General features: G+C 39.7%; 3 protein-coding genes across 5 annotated transcripts; all 3 read left to right on the top strand.

Annotated features, from left to right (window-relative positions):
- Positions 1–167: 167 nt before the first annotated feature.
- LOC108120484 (protein THEM6) lies at positions 168–4,851 on the top strand. Of its 3 annotated transcripts, XM_017234186.3 has the most exons (5): positions 168–999; positions 1,868–2,287; positions 3,002–3,220; positions 3,722–3,936; positions 4,000–4,851. In XM_017234186.3, exons 2-5 carry the CDS (start codon positions 2,128–2,130, stop codon positions 4,429–4,431), a joined length of 1,026 nt encoding a protein of 341 aa, XP_017089675.2. In that variant the 5' UTR covers positions 168–999; positions 1,868–2,127; the 3' UTR covers positions 4,432–4,851. The 3 variants fall into 3 exon arrangements, with proteins under 3 accessions (XP_017089675.2, XP_070138125.1, XP_017089674.2); XM_070282024.1 differs by lacking the exon at positions 168–999 and having other exon boundaries at positions 2,205–2,418; XM_017234185.3 differs by lacking the exons at positions 168–999; positions 1,868–2,287 and having other exon boundaries at positions 2,429–3,220.
- A 1,056-nt stretch (positions 4,852–5,907) lies between these two features.
- On the top strand, positions 5,908–7,441 carry LOC108120483 (protein THEM6). The gene is made up of 2 exons (XM_070281474.1): positions 5,908–6,066; positions 6,605–7,441. The coding sequence occupies exon 2, from the start codon at positions 6,625–6,627 to the stop codon at positions 7,204–7,206; it is 582 nt and encodes a 193-aa protein (XP_070137575.1). The 5' UTR covers positions 5,908–6,066; positions 6,605–6,624; the 3' UTR covers positions 7,207–7,441.
- A 1,313-nt stretch (positions 7,442–8,754) lies between these two features.
- Positions 8,755–18,171, top strand: Tsp5D (Tetraspanin 5D). Its single transcript, XM_017234285.3, has 6 exons — positions 8,755–9,003; positions 15,817–15,887; positions 16,688–16,879; positions 17,287–17,481; positions 17,548–17,708; positions 17,763–18,171. Exons 2-6 carry the CDS (start codon positions 15,825–15,827, stop codon positions 18,001–18,003), a joined length of 852 nt encoding a protein of 283 aa, XP_017089774.1. The 5' UTR covers positions 8,755–9,003; positions 15,817–15,824; the 3' UTR covers positions 18,004–18,171.
- The last annotated feature ends 159 nt before the right edge of the window (positions 18,172–18,330 follow it).

Here is an 18,330-nt window from a genome sequence, read left to right as displayed (position 1 = left end):
ATTATGACTTTTATTTTTAGGTCTTTTTTTGAATACCCTTTCCAGAGAAGGTAATTTTGTGGGCCTTCTTTTCAAGAGACCTTTAACTAAAGACTTGTTTTAAATAGTATTTATTTTAAAATATCTTGCTATATATGTTCTAAAATTAAATACTATATATTGTCTATAGGTCTTATCGATACCTTTTCGAATTTTACAATAGAAGAGTTCCTTGAAATTAGACCTCTAAAAAGCTGATTTCTTAAGATATTATTGTATCTTAAAATACTTTTATTTTATTAGATTATGAAACATATCTTTTATTATAAATAGGCCCTCAAAAAATGGATTACCCACCTATAGGATTACCCATTTCCTAAGGAACCGATTCCATAAAGAAGTCATCTTAAAAATCAACCAGAAATAGCCTCACAAACTCTATAAAGTCTTATATCTTAAAGAGTCTTATATATACCCTAAAGGGTATTAGCTATCCTCCCTAGACCTCCCAAGTCTTTTCTTGTTTGCATTTCATTGCCATTTTCCATAACCATTTCCATTTCCATATCCATTTTATGGTGGCTAACTTTCCGTGTTTGCCCAACGTGTGCCCTGCTAGTGTTTACACCTGGTACAGGTAATTTGTGTTCCTCCATTTGGAGAGGCCCTCCTCGGCACAAGGCCCATCTCCTCCTCCTCCACCCTCCTGCAGTAGGCGGATCAAAGGCCACCACCCGGTGATGGTGTACCGGATCCGGTGTGAGTTTAAAATCTGGAATCTGGAAGTACGGTTCCCGGATCGACAAGGGCAAGAAATCAAGTCGTGGGGGGGGAGTGTGTGTGTGAGTGTGGATTGCGCACTTGCACTTGATTTTCGCATGGAACTAAGCACTTTACACTGTCGGAGTCGGAGCGGTCTACGGGCAGTTGTTTGCCCTCTTGGCTTGGCTAAGCGGAAACATCTCGTGGTGGCTTGGGCCGGGGAGCGGCCGGCGGAGGTATAAACACATATTGATCTGTGTAAGTAGTTCCAGCTCAAAGAACAAAACTAGCTTTGTAGACTTCAAGTTCCTCCCAAGACATTGTAGTAGTGCCCAAACATGCCAGAAGTGACTATTAAGGAATTCTAAAATATATATATTACTAGATTTTTATCACTTTTTTAACCCAGTACATCTTGAAAAAATTCAATTATTAAAAATATTCTCTAAAGTAACACTTCATTATGATGCATTTGGCATACGCCGAATAAACAATAAAGGAAATCGATTTTGGCCTAGTGTTATGACTGAATATAAATGAGAAATAGTGCAAAGTAGTTAAAGAAGGGCCAACATATCGGTGCTTTATTGAATTTATGTCTATATGATTTATTTATTCGTTTTTTAATGTAATACTTGTTCTAGTAAATATAAAAATGATATGACTTTCTATTCAAAAATGGCCTAATTTGCTAAGTTTTTGAATAAAATATCTAGAAATATATAGAACAAAACTAGAAATATTTCTAAAACATTTTTGGAAATGTCTGTAGTTTTATAAACTTTGTTATTTATGTTTTTTTACTTAATCATTTTATGTTTATTTTATAAAAATAAGTTTAAAGTTAGAAACAATTTGTTGAAGAAGATTTTTCAAAAGAATACCTCTCTGTTCTATATTTTATTATATTATAACATAATCTCCTTCTGATCTTGAAGATCTTTCAGCATATATAATTTTTTTAAAAGTCTGTCTTAATAAGAAGTCTCCAAGATTTAAAAAAAAATGAAATGCAAAGCTAAATAAATAAGATTAAAGCCCAATTTTGAAAAAAATATAAAGAAATTCTAAACAATTCTTAAGAAATACTTTAAAGATTACTATAAACCCCCTATATACCCTCTAGCCTCATCCAAGGTGCCGCTTAAAACGGAAGCTTAAGAAATGGTTTGGACACTGGACTAGAGCCCGGCCCGGAATGGATGGACCCGGAGCGGCAACAGGTCCCACCCTTAGCCGGCGGAGCTTTCTGGGGGAGGGCCCCGAAAAAACAAAAGCTGCGAGGACTTTGGCGACGACGACCTGGCCGACGAAAGAAAAGATGATTACCGGCGGCAGAGAGCGCTGCTCCGTCGCCGCGGACTTCGCACTGCGCAGCCGTCGACGATGGCCGAGGCAGAGGCTGCGACGCGGGAGCAGTGGCTGAGGCGGCGACGCGATGCTTTTGGTTGTTCGCCGCCGCCGCCGCCGCTGCCAGCGGCATTTGGATTTGGATTTGGTTTTGGCCAAAAAAGCGAATCAGTCTCAGTGCGCCGTTGTCGCTGCGGTAGGCGCGTCGCTTGGCTTTTAATTTTCTTTATTCTTTTTGCTTAAAACATCCATTTTTTTAAGACAAATTTTAATTCTCCATTTAACCAAAAAATATCTCTTTATTTTTGAATATTTTTTGTGGTGTGTGTGAGTGTTTGATTTTTATTATTTTTATTTTTTTTTTGTAATTTAATAAAAATTCCTGGTGTGTGCCCGAAGTTTGATTACGAGAGTGCCGAGTGGTTTTTCCTGTTATTGGAAAACATTGAAAATTGATGAGTGAGAGAGGCAGGAGAAAGGCACGGAGAGAGTGAGAGAAAGAGAGAGAGGACTAAGTGGCCTGATGTCCCCGAGACCCATGTCCGTGTGTCCCTGTATCCGCATGTCCTGGCCATGAATTGTACGACAAAATCAACCAATTAGGGGTTGTCCTTGTCTGTGTTTTTGTTTGTTTGCTTATGAATATCCTGAAATGGATATCACCTGATATTAAACAAAAGGCCAGCCCAACACCAAAACATGACCTAATTTTAGCCAGCATCTTGGCCAAGTCAGGACATGAACCAACCAAGCCAAGACAAAATCCCCCGGAAAACCTTAACATTCACCCCTAAAACGACACAAGGCACTTGCCTGGCTTCCTGCTTCCGCATTCTAATTAGATTTCAATCATTTGTCCAGCAATTTGATTGCCAGCATTGCCTCATCCGACCTCTACCACCTCTTTCAGCGCCCCCCATCCCAGCAACCCGCCGCTCGCCGCGCCACGCCACGCCTCCCCCGCCCACCATGGAGCAGCTGTGCTACCTGGCGCTGAGCGTCCTCCTGGCCATCGTAGTGCTATATGGACTCCTGGAGCTGCACTACTTCCTGCGCATGTGCCTCTGTGTGCTGCTAGCCCGCTTTGTGAAGCGACGGTGCCACATCCTGGACGCCACCACGGTTAATGGTAAGTACTGGTTGCTCTAGGTCTAGTTTTAGGGTTACTAACAAGAGATATAGTCTCTCTGTTGTTGCTAATTATTTAAACAAAGTAATAATTCTTTAAAAAACTGATTAATTAAGAAATAAAATTATAAATCTATAAAATAAAAGCTACTTAAATCACCTAAAATTGAATAGCTAATTAAGCTATTTAATAGCTAGCTAATTAATACCTTTTTACAAAAAAAAAGAACAAATTCATTAAGCAAAAACAGTTCTAGAGAAGCTCCTCGAGAATATCACTCATCCGCCCCGTTGGTTGACTTACAAATGGTGAACAATATTTACCCTTTTGTGGGCAAATGTGTATTTTGGAATGGGTTTACTCGGTCTAAACAAATATCCGATATCCATTACAAAATTGATGAGAACCTTTATTTACTAATTATTTTTTTCCCTTTTATTTTTTTAAGTATTTATTACAAAACTAGAAACATTGTAAAGAATTATGTGGTATTTTTTGTAGGATTGTGTCTCACCAATGATGTGGACACTTTGTTGTATCACATGAACAATGCCAGATACTTCCGGGAACTGGACTTTGCCCGTGTGGACTTTTACGAGCGGACGAGTCTGTACCGCACCATCACGGGAATGGGCGGTTCCGTATTCCAGGGGGCGGCCACCATACGCTACCGTCGCTTTATCCGACCTTTCCATCGGTTTAACATTGTGTCCCGAGTAAGTTTAGTAAACAATACTATTTAAGCTCTTGATTTAGTTAAAATACTATTTGTATTTTAGATCATATATTGGGATGACCAATCGCTCTTCATGGAGCACCGTTTTGTGCGTCCTTCGGACAAGTTCGTCCACTGCATCGCCATTTGCCGGCAGCGTGTGATCGACGTCTCCATGGAGGCGGTAATGGCGGAGCTGCTGCCGCGCACCTCCTCCAACGGCTTCCGGGCCACGGCCCGGATCCCGCCCTCGCACACATTAACGCCCCCGGCCGCGGGCGGAATCAGCAATCCGGCAATGGACACTTCCCTGGCGGAGAACGGACACGCTACGCCGACAGCGACGGCAACCGAAGCAGCAACGCCTACAGCGACGCCAGGAGCAACGGCAGCGCCAGCGCACTGCGCCAAGCTGAAGCCCTCGATGCCCCCGGAGTTGTCCAAATGGATCGAATATAATGACATGTCCAGTAAAAATCTACGAAGCGGCTGCTGACGGGCGCCGGAAACCGGAAAACGGGCCACCGGAAATGGAGATGCCATTTTCAAATATCTCCCATTTTTTTGTTGTTGTTTTTTTTTTTATAAATGTACGTCTAATGTGTGTGTAAGTGTTTGAGTGTATACGTGTATGTGTGTGAGTATTTTATGTGTGTGTGTGTGTGAGGTATGCTCGAGAGTAATTTTTTAAAGTGTAAGCTATAAGTGTCTGACAAAAAAACAAAACTAGAAAAAAATCCCGCCCCATTTGGCCTTAACTATTTGTATAATTTTCCCAGAGAATCAGTCACGCCTCCTAAGCTTCTCAAAAAGCAAAAAATAAAGAACACAAACTTACCCCTGGTAGTCCACAGTGTATAAGAATCTGATGTACAATTGTTTAGAAAATAGATAAAAAAAATGTGCAATGATAAAGAGTAAATTTTTGTATTTTTAATATTGGGTTATAACGCCGAAAAGTATGCTAGAAAAATGCCTGGATAATGTACAAGTTTGTATTATTATAGCCCTTGACTAATGATGTCCACCTTTTGGCCTTTTTGAACTTTCAGCCACGGCAGCCCTTTGTAACTTTATCTGGTAGCTAGGTGTCCGGAAATTCACAGTTTGTCTATAAAACCCGATGATCCCCAAGCACCGATCATCGATCACCGGTCATATCCAATATCCAGCTTTGTATAAACTACAATTTCCCGCATTTACCCGGCAATTTGCTAATTGCCAAACATCAACCTTCCCACACATCCAGCAATCGGAATCGAAATCAATCGATCGCTTATTCAATCTTTTTACCTTTTTTCCCTAACAGGTACAGGTGCCAGGGGTGTACTTTAGATTGTATATACAAAGGTGAAGGGGAACCCCACCGTAAGACAAAAAGAAAGCTAATGGCAATTAAGAAAGAGAGGTTATACGAAAGTATGAGAGTAGAAAAGGCTCTCAATGTTAGCTGGTAGTGCTGACCACCTATTTGGGGAAAACTTTTTAGAAAAATTCAAATCTTTAAAGTTTTGGGCTTAAATCTTTAAAGGTGGGGCTTTACAATCTATTTAAATTATACATTTTATTGGAAAATAATTTTAGACCTTAATTAATGTTCTATAAAGTATATATTTTTTGTTAAAACATGGAAAGAGACTTAGATTCTTAGACTTGAAGCTAAGAACTCAGTTTTTTTTTTTTAAAGAAAAAGCTAAGAAGTCTGAGGGAATATGTTCCCTTTCAGAATCTAATATCTAACTAAATTATCTTTTCATAATTTAAAATCTAAAAACTATAATATTTTCCTAACATAAAATCCATATTTTCCAAAAATAAACAACAATCTACATAGCTACTAAAGACTTTATTTTGACTTGAAAAAAGCTAAAATGACATCCATATGGTGTTTATCGCCTGGTCTTCGTTCGAAGCTCTCTCATTTTGTCGTCTTACTTTCGAGTGCTTGCTTTCTTCTGTCTTCTTTCGGCGCTTTGCGGTCTTTGGTCTGCGGTCTCTGGTCTTCAGTCTTCTGTGGCCTTGCTTAGCCGACGGTTGTGTGGCTCTCTACCATTTTTTTTTACCAATTCTTCAACTGCCAAAAATCAAATACTAAAGAAAACAACAACCCAGAGGCCGAGTGCAAGCTAAAGTAAGTTTCCAGCTGATTTTCAGCGGGTTCAACGCATACAATTGACACCTTTTCAAGCCAATATCTAAAGTCTACCGCTACACGGTGAGAAATTAAAGAGATTTATGGCTTAAGTTTATAGTTTTTTTATGTTAAAGAGTATTGATGTTGACCTGTTTATACTATATACTTTTATTTGAGAGGTTTTCAGTTTTGTAATCAGACTTTCTAAGTCACAGCTTGAACTTTGAACTTGGTTTTCAAGAAATTTCTTTTTATTTCAAAGGTTAAAAACCTTTTTCCAATTTTAAAAAAGTATATAGACTTTAAAATAAAACAGATATAGTTTACCTATAGTATTAATTAGTCAAATATATTGAATATTTCTCAAAGTTCAACGATCATTTACCGAAACAGGTTTTAGCTGAAATGTGAATATATATTAGATTATAAATCATATTTTTCTCTCTCAAAAGGTGTCGTGTAAGTTAATGATTTGTTTTGAGGAAAAACTTTCGCTTTCAATAACCGGCTTTCCCCTTCTCTGTTTTATTTTCAGAAATATTAACACCAAAAATCATGTCTTGGCTGGTGGTTCTGCTGATTTTGTACATCATCTGGGATGTGAACTACTTCATCCGGTGTGTCTTCACCGTCTTCGCGGGACGACTCTTCCAGAGCAAGCGCAAGGTCACGGATAAGACCTCGATCTATGGACTGTGCACCTCCCAGGACGTGGACATCTTCATCCGGCACATGAACAATGCCCGTTACCTTCGGGAACTGGACTTTGCCCGCTTCCATTTCTATGCTCTGACGGGACTGTACGAACGGATCCGGGCCAGAGGTGGTGGCGCCGTCCAAGGGGCCAGCAGTGTCCGGTATCGTCGCACCATTCCCATCTTCCATCCGTACAAGATCACCACGAAGCTGGTGTGGTGGGACGAGAAGGCCATCTACATCGAGCAGCAGTTCATCACCCTGGCCGATGGCTTTGTGCGGGCAGTGGCCCTCTCCAAGCAGTGCATCACCAACTGCAATGTCGTGGACATCCTCAAGAACTATCCGGAGGCGGCCAAGCGCCCGGAGATGCCCGAGGATCTCAAGCTCTGGCTCGATGCCATCGAGCTCTCTAGCCAAAAGTTGCGCAAAGACAAGTGATTTTTCTCACCTCCTCGAATCTTGCCTTTATTTTTTTTTTTATTTACAAAAATATATAAGACTTAATTTTGCTAAAACAATAACTAAAAAACAAATAATATTAAAGCGTCTTACATGAAAACTATTTTTTAGTTAACTTTGTGTAAATATTTCATAGTCTTAAAGGTAACTTTTTGTAAAGATCTTTTTTAAATACAGTGGCTAAGGCTAAACATAAACTTTTCTCAAAAAGAAATTAAGTTTAATATTTTATTTAAGAATAATATTTTACAATTAACCCCTAGGTTGTTAAGACTAGCTTCCTATGGGAGTTCTACGAATCCAAATACTTGGTAATACTTTCTTAAATGCTTACCTTCCTTCTTCAAAGATAATCTTCTCAAGATGTGCATCTTCACGAGACTCTTGTCTTGTGTTTTTTGGAGACCCTACTTATAAAAACATTTCTTTCTTTTCTCGACTTTCATTTATGCTAAGTTTGTTATCACGCAACGCCACGTCTTTGTCGATAAGTCGATGGATTGTTTATTTTCTTTTAATATTTGTTGTTATGGCTGTTATTGTTGTTGTTTCCGTTATGGCTCAGCTCATCAGTATCAGTATTTTTTTTTTACATTTTTTGTTGCGTTTTGTTACATAAATCCATAACGAAAATGTTTTAGGGGGAGTTGCACCATCAGCGATTTGGCGGCCATGCGACTAATGCAAAAAAAAAGGGAAAATAAAAATAATTATAAACAAATTTCAAGAGGCAGAAAAAAGATGGAGAAAGAGTTAAATATTTTTAAGGGAATTTTCAGAGCTTCTATTATATTATATTACTCATTGGATAGTATAGTACCATAATATAACACTCATACGCAGTGTGGTACCGAAGTTCTTGAATAGCAGTTGAGGCTTTTAAAAATAGTTTTTTCTCTTAAAAAATCTTCACAAATTTAATAAAAATTAAAAATTTAACATATTTTAATTTTAATTTAACAAAGAGAGTATTCAATATTCTCTAACCATTTTATTTATTTTTCAAACAAAACAACAAAAGTTCGTTAACCTTTTATTTTTGCATAACTAAACGGAAATGATGGTAAACTGAAAATATTTAGAGTTTTCCCTCACAGTTTTTCCCAGCAGCTGTGACGTCAGCTGGTGCCACACGGCGTATGAGTGACCACATCCACTTCCCGTTGCACATCCCTCTTTTTTTATGGTTTTTTTTTTTTATCCAAAAAAGTGGATCAAAACGTGACACTGAAATCTAAACATAAATCTCATTCATAAAATATGCAGACGGCGCGCGTCGCTCAGCTTTGTCTCTTTCTCTTTCCCCATTTCTCTACAATTTCTCTGTTTCTCTAAACAAGAGATACCCTCCCCCCCTAGTTGTGTGCAACAAGCTCTGTCCATCCGCCACTTGCAACCGAAGTGTATTCGGTTTTTCGGCGTTCGTGCCACTTCGGCTCGGTCCGATTTTTTAACTATTTTTAACTGGCAGTGCGCAGAATTGTCAGTTTATTTTGAGCAACCGCGGCGAGCGCATTAGAACACGCAGATATCGAAACGAAAAGCTATTCGAAAATCCCCAAAAAAATAAATCTCTTAAATCTTCTAACAAGACAACCAAAAAAATCAAATCCATTAGACACAAAAAAGATATTAGAAATTGTAAAAATAAAATTGGAAAAGTGTTTCAAAAGGAAAATCGATTTTTTTTCAAGTTGAAATTTTCAAAATTGTGCCAAATAGTGCGCGATAAACGATAAAATCGATAAACAAATATCGTTAACAAGCAAAGCCCAAGTAAATGTCCTTTATTTTATAGAATCTATATAACTTTTAAAAATATATATCCTCTCAGAAGTGACTATAACAACAAACTGTTGCAGTTTATTGACAGTAAAATAACAATAACAATAACAAAAACAGCAACCACAAAACCAGATTGAAAGCAACAACTTGAAGTAATTTGCAACTGAAAAGAAATGCGGCAATGGGGCAACAACAAAGTAAACACATAGATTGCCTCGATCAGTAGTAGCCTCGATCGTCCCTCCCCGAAAATACAAACAAAAAAAAAAAAGAGAAAACTTTTCGTGGACGACACTTTGAAATACCACTATATACGACACTATAACAACTACAACAACAACAAGAGGAGGTCTCAATGGTCAAGAGAAAATCTTTTGTTGTTGTTGTTTGTGCTGAGGTTGTTGTTGCCGCAAATGTCGTCGACTTGGCGGATCTTTGCAATTTCAAGTCTTTACACTGCCCACTGCTTGGTCTTTCTTTGAGGATTGTGGGGCTTGCAACGAACTGCTTAATACACTGCTTGCTGAAATAGAATAGAACCTTTTGTTTGTTTATTCCTGTTTTTTTTCTAGAGATTCCTAGAGAACCATAATAGAAAAAAAACACTAAAAAAAGCTAGATTTTAAATATATTTTTTTGCTTCATTATACAATAACTTAAGAATTGTATAGGTTTTCAAGCTATTTCTTATAATTTGAGGAATTTAGCTAACTTATTCCCTAAAAAAAGGGGTTTCTTTCATAAACTTTTAACCTCTTTTTGTATTTTTAAGTAACAAAAGTTTTTTTTGACTAATTTCTTTGTTCTAGTTGTTATACTAATGGTAATAAATGCTTTACCAAGTAGTTTATTTACTTTGTGGCAAGAGGTTCTTAAATCACAATAATTAAATATTTTTTTGTGCTTTAAAAAAAGCTAAAATATAATAATGCTTAGGTTTTTTTTTGTTATGGGCTGGCAGACTGGCATAAATCACTCATGCCGCATCCGCAACATCTCAGATCCAGCTCCTCGAATTATGATAAATGTGCAACTGTGAGCCGGGTGGGGGAAATGAGGGCCTTTGGGTAAATCGCAAATTTTCAGCGTCAAATGCCATTAAGCCAGTCCGCGTTATTGAGTTAAATTGGAAAATAAGCGAGCGACAGTTGCTCTCGTTGTTGCTGTTGCTGTTGTGGCTTTGCAATTGTTCGCACTTGGAGACGACAAACTGGGACTGGGACTGGGAATGGGATTCGGAATGGAAATGGAAATGGAACCAAAACCATGGCAAAGCTGGACAGCCCTGTTTCCACAGCCATCTCTGCCCATCTACCCCCGGTCATCTACGTTTATTATTTGCACTATTTCATTATTATGTTTGATGTGCACGACCACGGCGATAATAATAATAATAATAATGATGATGATAGTTATACCAATTATAGTGTAGAGCTCTGTCCATGGGGCCAGAGAAATTCCGAGTAGCCGAACGGGTTGCCTTCGAAACTTATGGTGGAGGAGGTGGAGGTGGAGGATCCAGTTTTGAAGGCACGCATGCGTCTGTCGCGTGCTCCTCTCCAGATTTTCAAGTTCACATCCATTAGTGGGGGGTTAGACAGCGGGAGGGACTGTTGAGGTCAGAGGTCACAGATTTTCAAGAAGGTTTGGTTTTCAACAGATAAATAGTTTTAAAGAATGAAGAATTCTTATGTTTAGATCAGATGTCCATATATCTCTGCCAATTTTCATCAGATCCTCGAGCGGAGTACCTCAATCGATTTGTGGGTCAATTCCCCGTCGTTCTGCATTCAAATCCTGGAACAAAATATTTTTTGAAAATTTTTCGTATTTTTGTGGGGCTACCCCTGTAAAATGTGGGATTTCCACATGTGGCCTCTTCCGATGTCCATATCTCTGCCAATTTTCATCAGATACTTAAGCGGAGTACCTCTATCGAATTGTGGGACGATTTCCCGTCATTCTACATCCAAATCCTGGAACAACATATTTTTTCAAAATTTTTCGTATTTTTGTGGGGCTACCCCTGTAAAATGTGGGATTTCCAGATGTGGCCTCTTCCGATGTCCATATCTCTGCCAATTTTCATCAGATCCTTAAGCGGAGTACCTCTATCGATTTGTGGGACGATTCCCCGTCGTTCTGCATCCAAATCCTGGAACAAAATATTTTTTGAAAATTTTTCGTATTTTTGTGGGGCTACCCCTGTAAAATGTGGGATTTCCACATGTGGCCTCTTCTGATGCCCATATCTCTGCCAATTTTCATCAGATGTTTAAGCGGAGTACCTCAATCGATTTGTGGGTCAATTCCCCGTCGTTCTGCATCCAAATCCTGGAACAAAATATTTTTTGAAAATTTTTCGTATTTTTGTGGGGCTACCCCTGTAAAATGTGGGATTTCCACATGTGGCCTCTTCTGATGTCCATATCTCTGCCAATTTTCATCAGATACTTAAGCGGAGTACCTCAATCGATTTGTGGGTCAATTCCCCGTCGTTCTGCATTCAAATCCTGGAACAAAATATTTTTTGAAAATTTTTCGTATTTTTCTGGGGCTACCCCTATAAATGTGGGATTTCCACATGTGGCCTCTTACGATGTCCATATCTCTGCCAATTTTCATCAGATCCTTAAGCGGAGTACCTCAATCGATTTGTGGGTCAATTCCCCGTCGTTCTGCATTCAAATCCTGGAACAAAATATTTTTTGAAAATTTTTCGTATTTTTCTGGGGCTACCCTTGTAAAATGTGGGATTTCCACAAGTGGCCTCCTACGATGTCCATATCTCTGCCAATTTTCATCAGATACTTAAGCGGAGTACCTCTATCGAATTGTGGGACGATTTCCCGTCATTCTACATCCAAATCCTGGAACAACATATTTTTTCAAAATTTTTCGTATTTTTGTGGGGCTACCCCTGTAAAATGTGGGATTTCCACATGTGGCCTCTTACGATGTCCATATCTCTGCCAATTTTCATCAGATGTTTAAGCGGAGTACCTCAATCGATTTGTGGGTCAATTCCCCGTCGTTCTGCATCCAAATCCTGGAACAAAATATTTTTTGAAAATTTTTCGTATTTTTGTGGGGCTACCCCTGTAAAATGTGGGATTTCCACATGTGGCCTCTTCTGATGCCCATATCTCTGCCAATTTTCATCAGATCCTTAAGCGGAGTACCTCTATCGATTTGTGGGACGATTTCCCGTCATTCTACATCCAAATCCTGGAACAACATATTTTTTCAAAATTTTTCGTATTTTTGTGGGGCTACCCCTGTAAAATGTGGGATTTCCACATGTGGCCTCTTCTGATGCCCATATCTCTGCCAATTTTCATCAGATCCTTAAGCGGAGTACCTCAATCGATTTGTGGGTCAATTCCCCGTCGTTCTGCATTCAAATCCTGGAACAAAATATTTTTTGAAAATTTTTCGTATTTTTCTGGGGCTACCTTTGTAAAATGTGGGATTTCCACAAGTGGCCTCCTACGATGTCCATATCTCTGCCAATTTTCATCAGATACTTAAGCGGAGTACCTCTATCGAATTGTGGGACGATTTCCCGTCATTCTACATCCAAATCCTGGAACAACATATTTTTTCAAAATTTTTCGTATTTTTGTGGGGCTACCCCTGTAAAATGTGGGATTTCCACATGTGGCCTCTTACGATGTCCATATCTCTGCCAATTTTCATCAGATGTTTAAGCGGAGTACCTCAATCGATTTGTGGGACGATTCCCCGTCGTTCTGCATCCAAATCCTGGAACAAAATATTTTTTGAAAATTTTTCGTATTTTTGTGGGGCTACCCCTGTAAAATGTGGGATTTCCACATGTGGCCTCTTCTGATGCCCATATCTCTGCCAATTTTCATCAGATCCTTAAGCGGAGTACCTCAATCGATTTGTGGGACGATTCCCCGTCGTTCTGCATCCAAATCCTGGAACAAAATATTTTTTGAAAATTTTTCGTATTTTTGTGGGGCTACCCCTGTAAAATGTGGGATTTCCACATGTGGCCTCTTCTGATGCCCATATCTCTGCCAATTTTCATCAGATCCTTAAGCGGAGTACCTCAATCGATTTGTGGGTCAATTCCCCGTCGTTCTGCATTCAAATCCTGGAACAAAATATTTTTTGAAAATTTTTCGTATTTTTCTGGGATTTCCACATGTGGCCTCTTACGATGTCCATATCTCTGCCAATTTTCATCAGATCCTTAAGCGGAGTACCTCAATCGATTTGTGGGTCAATTCCCCGTCGTTCTGCATTCAAATCCTGGAACAAAATATTTTTTGAAAATTTTTCGTATTTTTGTGGGGCTACCCCTGTAAAATGTGGGATTTCCACATGTGGCCTCTTCCGATGCCCATATCTCTGCCAATTTTCATCAGATACTTAAGCGGAGTACCTCTATCGAATTGTGGGACGATTTCCCGTCATTCTACATCCAAATCCTGGAACAACATATTTTTTCAAAATATTTCGTATTTTTGTGGGGCTACCCCTGTAAAATGTGGGATTTCCACATGTGGCCTCTTCTGATGCCCATATCTCTGCCAATTTTCATCAGATCCTTAAGCGGAGTACCTCTATCGATTTGTGGGACGATTTCCCGTCATTCTACATCCAAATCCTGGAACAACATATTTTTTCAAAATTTTTCGTATTTTTGTGGGGCTATCCCTGTAAAATGTGGGATTTCCACATGTGGCCTCTTCCGATGTCCATATCTCTGCCAATTTTCATCAGATCCTTAAGCGGAGTACCTCAATCGATTTGTGGGACGATTTCCCGTCATTCTACATCCAAATCCTGGAACAACATATTTTTTCAAAATTTTTCGTATTTTTGTGGGGCTACCCCTGTAAAATGTGGGATTTCCACATGTGGCCTCTTCCGATGTCCATATCTCTGCCAATTTTCATCAGATCCTTAAGCGGAGTACCTCAATCGATTTGTGGGTCAATTCCCCGTCGTTCTGCATCCAAATCCTGGAACAAAATATTTTTTGAAAATTTTTCGTATTTTTGTGGGGCTACCCCTGTAAAATGTGGGATTTCCACATGTGGCCTCTTCTGATGCCCATATCTCTGCCAATTTTCATCAGATCCTTAAGCGGAGTACCTCTATCGATTTGTGGGACGATTTCCCGTCATTCTGCATCCAAATCCTGGAACAAAATATTTTTTCAAAATTTTTCGTATTTTTGTGGGGCTACCCCTGTAAAATGTGGGATTTCCACATGGGGCCTCTTACGATGTCCATATCTCTGTCATTTTTCATCAGATCCTCGAGCGGAGTACCTCAATCGATTCGTGGGTCGATTCCCCGTCATTCTGCATCCAAATCCTGGAACAAAATATTTTTTCAAAATTTTTCGTATTTTTGTGGGGCTACCCCTGTAAAATGTGGGATTTCCACATGTGGCCTCTTACATACGTTGTCCATATCTCTGGCAATTTTCATCAGATCCTCGAGCGGAGTACCTCAATCGATTCGTGGGACGATTTCCCGTCATTCTGCATCCAAACCTTGGAACGAAATATTTTTTCCAAATTTTTCGTATTTTTTGTGGGGCTACCCCTGTAAAATGTGGGATTTCCACATGGGGCCTCTTACGATGTCCATATCTCTGTCATTTTTCATCAGATCCTCGAGCGGAGTACCTCAATCGATTCGTGGGTCGATTCCCCATCATTCTGCATCCAAATCCTGCAACAAAATATTTTTTCTAAATTTTTCATATTTTTGTGGGGCTACCCCTGTAAAATGTGGGATTCCCACATGGGGCCTCTTACGATGTCCATATCTCTGCCATTTTTCATCAGATCCTCGAGCGGAGTACCTTAAACGTTTTGTGGGTTGATTTCGCGTCATTCTGCATCCAAATCCTGGATCAAAATATTTTTTAACAATTTTTCCTATATTTTCAAGCCAGCCCCTTGAAATGCCAGATTTCCTGATGTTGTCTATGACTTCTACTTCGTGGCTTGCATTTTCCCAGATCAAGCTCGATTGCGGTGCATTGTATGATCATTTGCATAAAAAACTGAAATCTTTCCCAGAAGAATTAAAAAAAATGGAAATTTGTCGGTTCTTTGTACACATTTTTGGGGCTTAATTACGTTGAGAAACATGTTTATTAATTTGGTGTGTACTGTACTTGTTTTCAAATAAACAAATGAGGACATTTTAATATAATTTTCATTGTCTTTTATGTAAAATTGTACTTTTTTGGCTTTGTTTTTGTTTTCATTCAATCATTTAAAATATTTGCATAAACGAGCGGTTTATGTATTTGTAGAGCAGCTGCAATTGCTTAAACACACACCCCCCCTAGTGGCATCTACTCACCCAAACACACTTCCATACACACCCTCACACACCCTCACACTTCCTCACACACCCACATATACTCCAGTTACATTTCATAGACAAAAAGGAAATGCCAATGGAAACCATCACAAAAAATGGCAAAAAAAAATAGCAATAAAGAATTTTTTGTTAAAATTTATGAAATTCAGTATTATTTATACACACACAAGCTCAAAAAACATATACCCAATGGGGTCGTGTTTTTTTTTTTTTTCGAAAAACAAAATCATCCATTTAATAGATCCACAAAAAAAAAAAAAAAACATTTCTAATGAATGCAGCCCAGAAAATTGTCCATGATTTATGCGTTTGTGTGTGTGAATAGCGCTGAGGGGTGTGGTTGGTTATAGGAGGGGGGCTCTGGGGCCTTGGGGCCTCAAACGAGAAGAAAATCCCATTCTTAAGGCACTTTTTCTATTACAGATCCCATAATGGGTAATGCCGGATATACCTGCATACGCCGCACTTTCTGTTGGCTGAACATTATACTTTGGGTAAGTTTTTGAATATTTTTTATATTTAAGTTTTTGAAATATATATCTTAAGAGCCTTACTTTTAAAGAGGAAATACATCTCTCTTGTATTTCTCCCAGTCCATTTGAAACTTGTCAGCGGATATGCAGCATCAGCCACTGTGGCATTGAAAGAACATAAACAAATAGGCAGATAAAGCTACAGATACGGAAACGCAAAGGGGGTAGAGATACAGAAACAAAAACAGATACAGATACAAAAGTTAAAGCTTGGGGCATGGGCCATGAATCAAAGCCAGAACTTTGCCGCCGTCGTCTGCGGCGGAAGTGGCAGCCACCTGGCTGGTTTCTTGTTGTTGCCGCATTTTTTTTTTCAACTGTTGCATTGTCTGAGCTCCTGTCACGTGTGTCTCTTTGACTTTGGCATCGGCTTCGCTTTCAGTTGCAGTTGCAGCTGCAACAGCCACGCCTCCTCCAGTGCCTCTATTGGCTCCCCCCTTTTGTCAGATGTCAGCCTTTGTGTGTCCAGTGTACATGCAACATGCAACAGTTGTTGCTGGCGCCGATTCCTGCCACATTCAGCTGCCAATCGACTGGCTTTTTAAACTCACTTTGTAAAGTTTCCAGGAATTGAAGGACATGTGCCTGGGGATAGATGGCTTTAAGTCCCGATCTCGACACTGATTATTGTTGGAGAGATATAGTTTGTGGCAAAGTGGACCGTTAGGTCATAGAAATATTTAATCATTTCTACATCATTTCCCACACTTCTTTCCAAGACCTTTCTAATACAAGCCACTCTTTTTTTTTACGATTTTCAGCTATGCAGTTGCGCCTTTCTGGGCGCCGGCCTGTGGTTGCGTCTCAGCTACGAGGGATATGCCACACTCTTGCCGCAGCACGCTGGCCTCAGTGCCGACACCATCTTCATGGCCATCGGTGGCACCGGGTTCGTGGTGAGCTTCTTCGGATGCTGCGGCGCCTGGGTCCAGTCTCGTTGTCTTCTGGTATTGGTGAGTAACGGTACCAGAAAGGTGAAGGGTATCCCAAAAGTATATAAAAGTTTATCTTCAAACAACTACACAAGGAAAAAAAGGCATTAGCTTGTTTGAATATTTCAGGATTAGAAAACTTAAATAGATCCATTCTAATTAAATTTCTTATAATATAATCTAAGCTATAATCGAAAGTAAAGCTATAAAAACTAAGAAAGTATTTGAAACTATTAGAGAAAGCCTCGAAACTTCGATTATTATCGAATTAAGCAGGGTTGTGTTATTTAAACATATCGCGGCCTGATTCTCATCTCTAATCTTCCTTCCCATCCCTATTTTTAACAAAAGCTCATTTCAATATTTGTTTTTTTATGTTTTTTTAATTTATTTATAAGCTACCACATTTTCTCTCTGTGTATTGTTAGTACTTCATGCTGATTGTGATGCTGTTCATGAGCGAGTTCCTGGTGGGCTCGATCGCCTTTCTCTTCCGCGGCGGCCTGGGACGGACTCTGGCCAACGAGCTGCGCTTCGGGATCGAGCGTCATTATAATGCCAGTGATCGTGGCTCCCTGGTGGCGCCCTCGGTGGCCTCCATCTGGGACAGTGTGCAACAGTCGGTAAGTGGGGCGCCTCTCTCTTATGCCTGTTTCGCCTCAAAATTATGGCAATTTCCCTTTTTCCAGTTCGAGTGCTGCGGTGTGTCGTCGTATGAGGACTGGTATGACATCCAGTCGTGGCAGGGAAAGCGCTGGGTGCCCGAGTCCTGTTGCAGGATGCTCTACGATCAGCGTCAGGTGCTCACCGAAGGATCAGGAGATGGACTGATACGCCCCGATTGCGGACGGTAAGTACATTTTTTCTAGACTCTATAAAAAGTAATGTTAATTATGCACTTTAGATCGGAAAACCCCGCGTTGTGGTGGGACAAGGGCTGTGCCCATTCCCTCCAGAGCTGGTTCACCGGACAATTGAATGTAGTTGGGGCAGTGGGTTTGGGTATCGCCTTTGTCCAGCTCTTTGGACTGATCACCTCGATGCTGCTCTTCTGCACGGTGAAGCACAAGCGATCCTCGGACACCTACAAGTCCTATTCCCCCTCGATCGATCCCCAGACCCGTACCAGCAGTTGGGAGGATTGAACTCACCTTTAGGCTAACAACTATCTAAAACATCAATATCTTCCCATTAGTTTGGTTCTATTTTTTTTAGTTTTTAGCTTCTGCAAAATGTGCCAAAAATTAATTTAATTATTACTACTTTTTTTTTTGTTTTTTGTTGTAATTTTTAGGCGAAAAAAAAAAACAAAACATATCGAACAACAAAATTGTTTGGAGGCTTTCTTGGGCAATCTCCAGTGTGAACACACTCACAAAAAATACAGTGTTGTTTAGGTAGCGGTGTATCCATATTGTGATGTGCTCTCTAGTAGTTAATAGTTAAGAGTTTGAGGCCCTAATACCCCCCGG

Source organism: Drosophila bipectinata, chromosome XL (genome assembly GCF_030179905.1).
Source record: "Drosophila bipectinata strain 14024-0381.07 chromosome XL, DbipHiC1v2, whole genome shotgun sequence".
NCBI classification, from domain to species: Eukaryota; Metazoa; Arthropoda; class Insecta; order Diptera; family Drosophilidae; genus Drosophila; species Drosophila bipectinata.
This window is presented reverse-complemented; position numbering and strand designations above follow the sequence as displayed.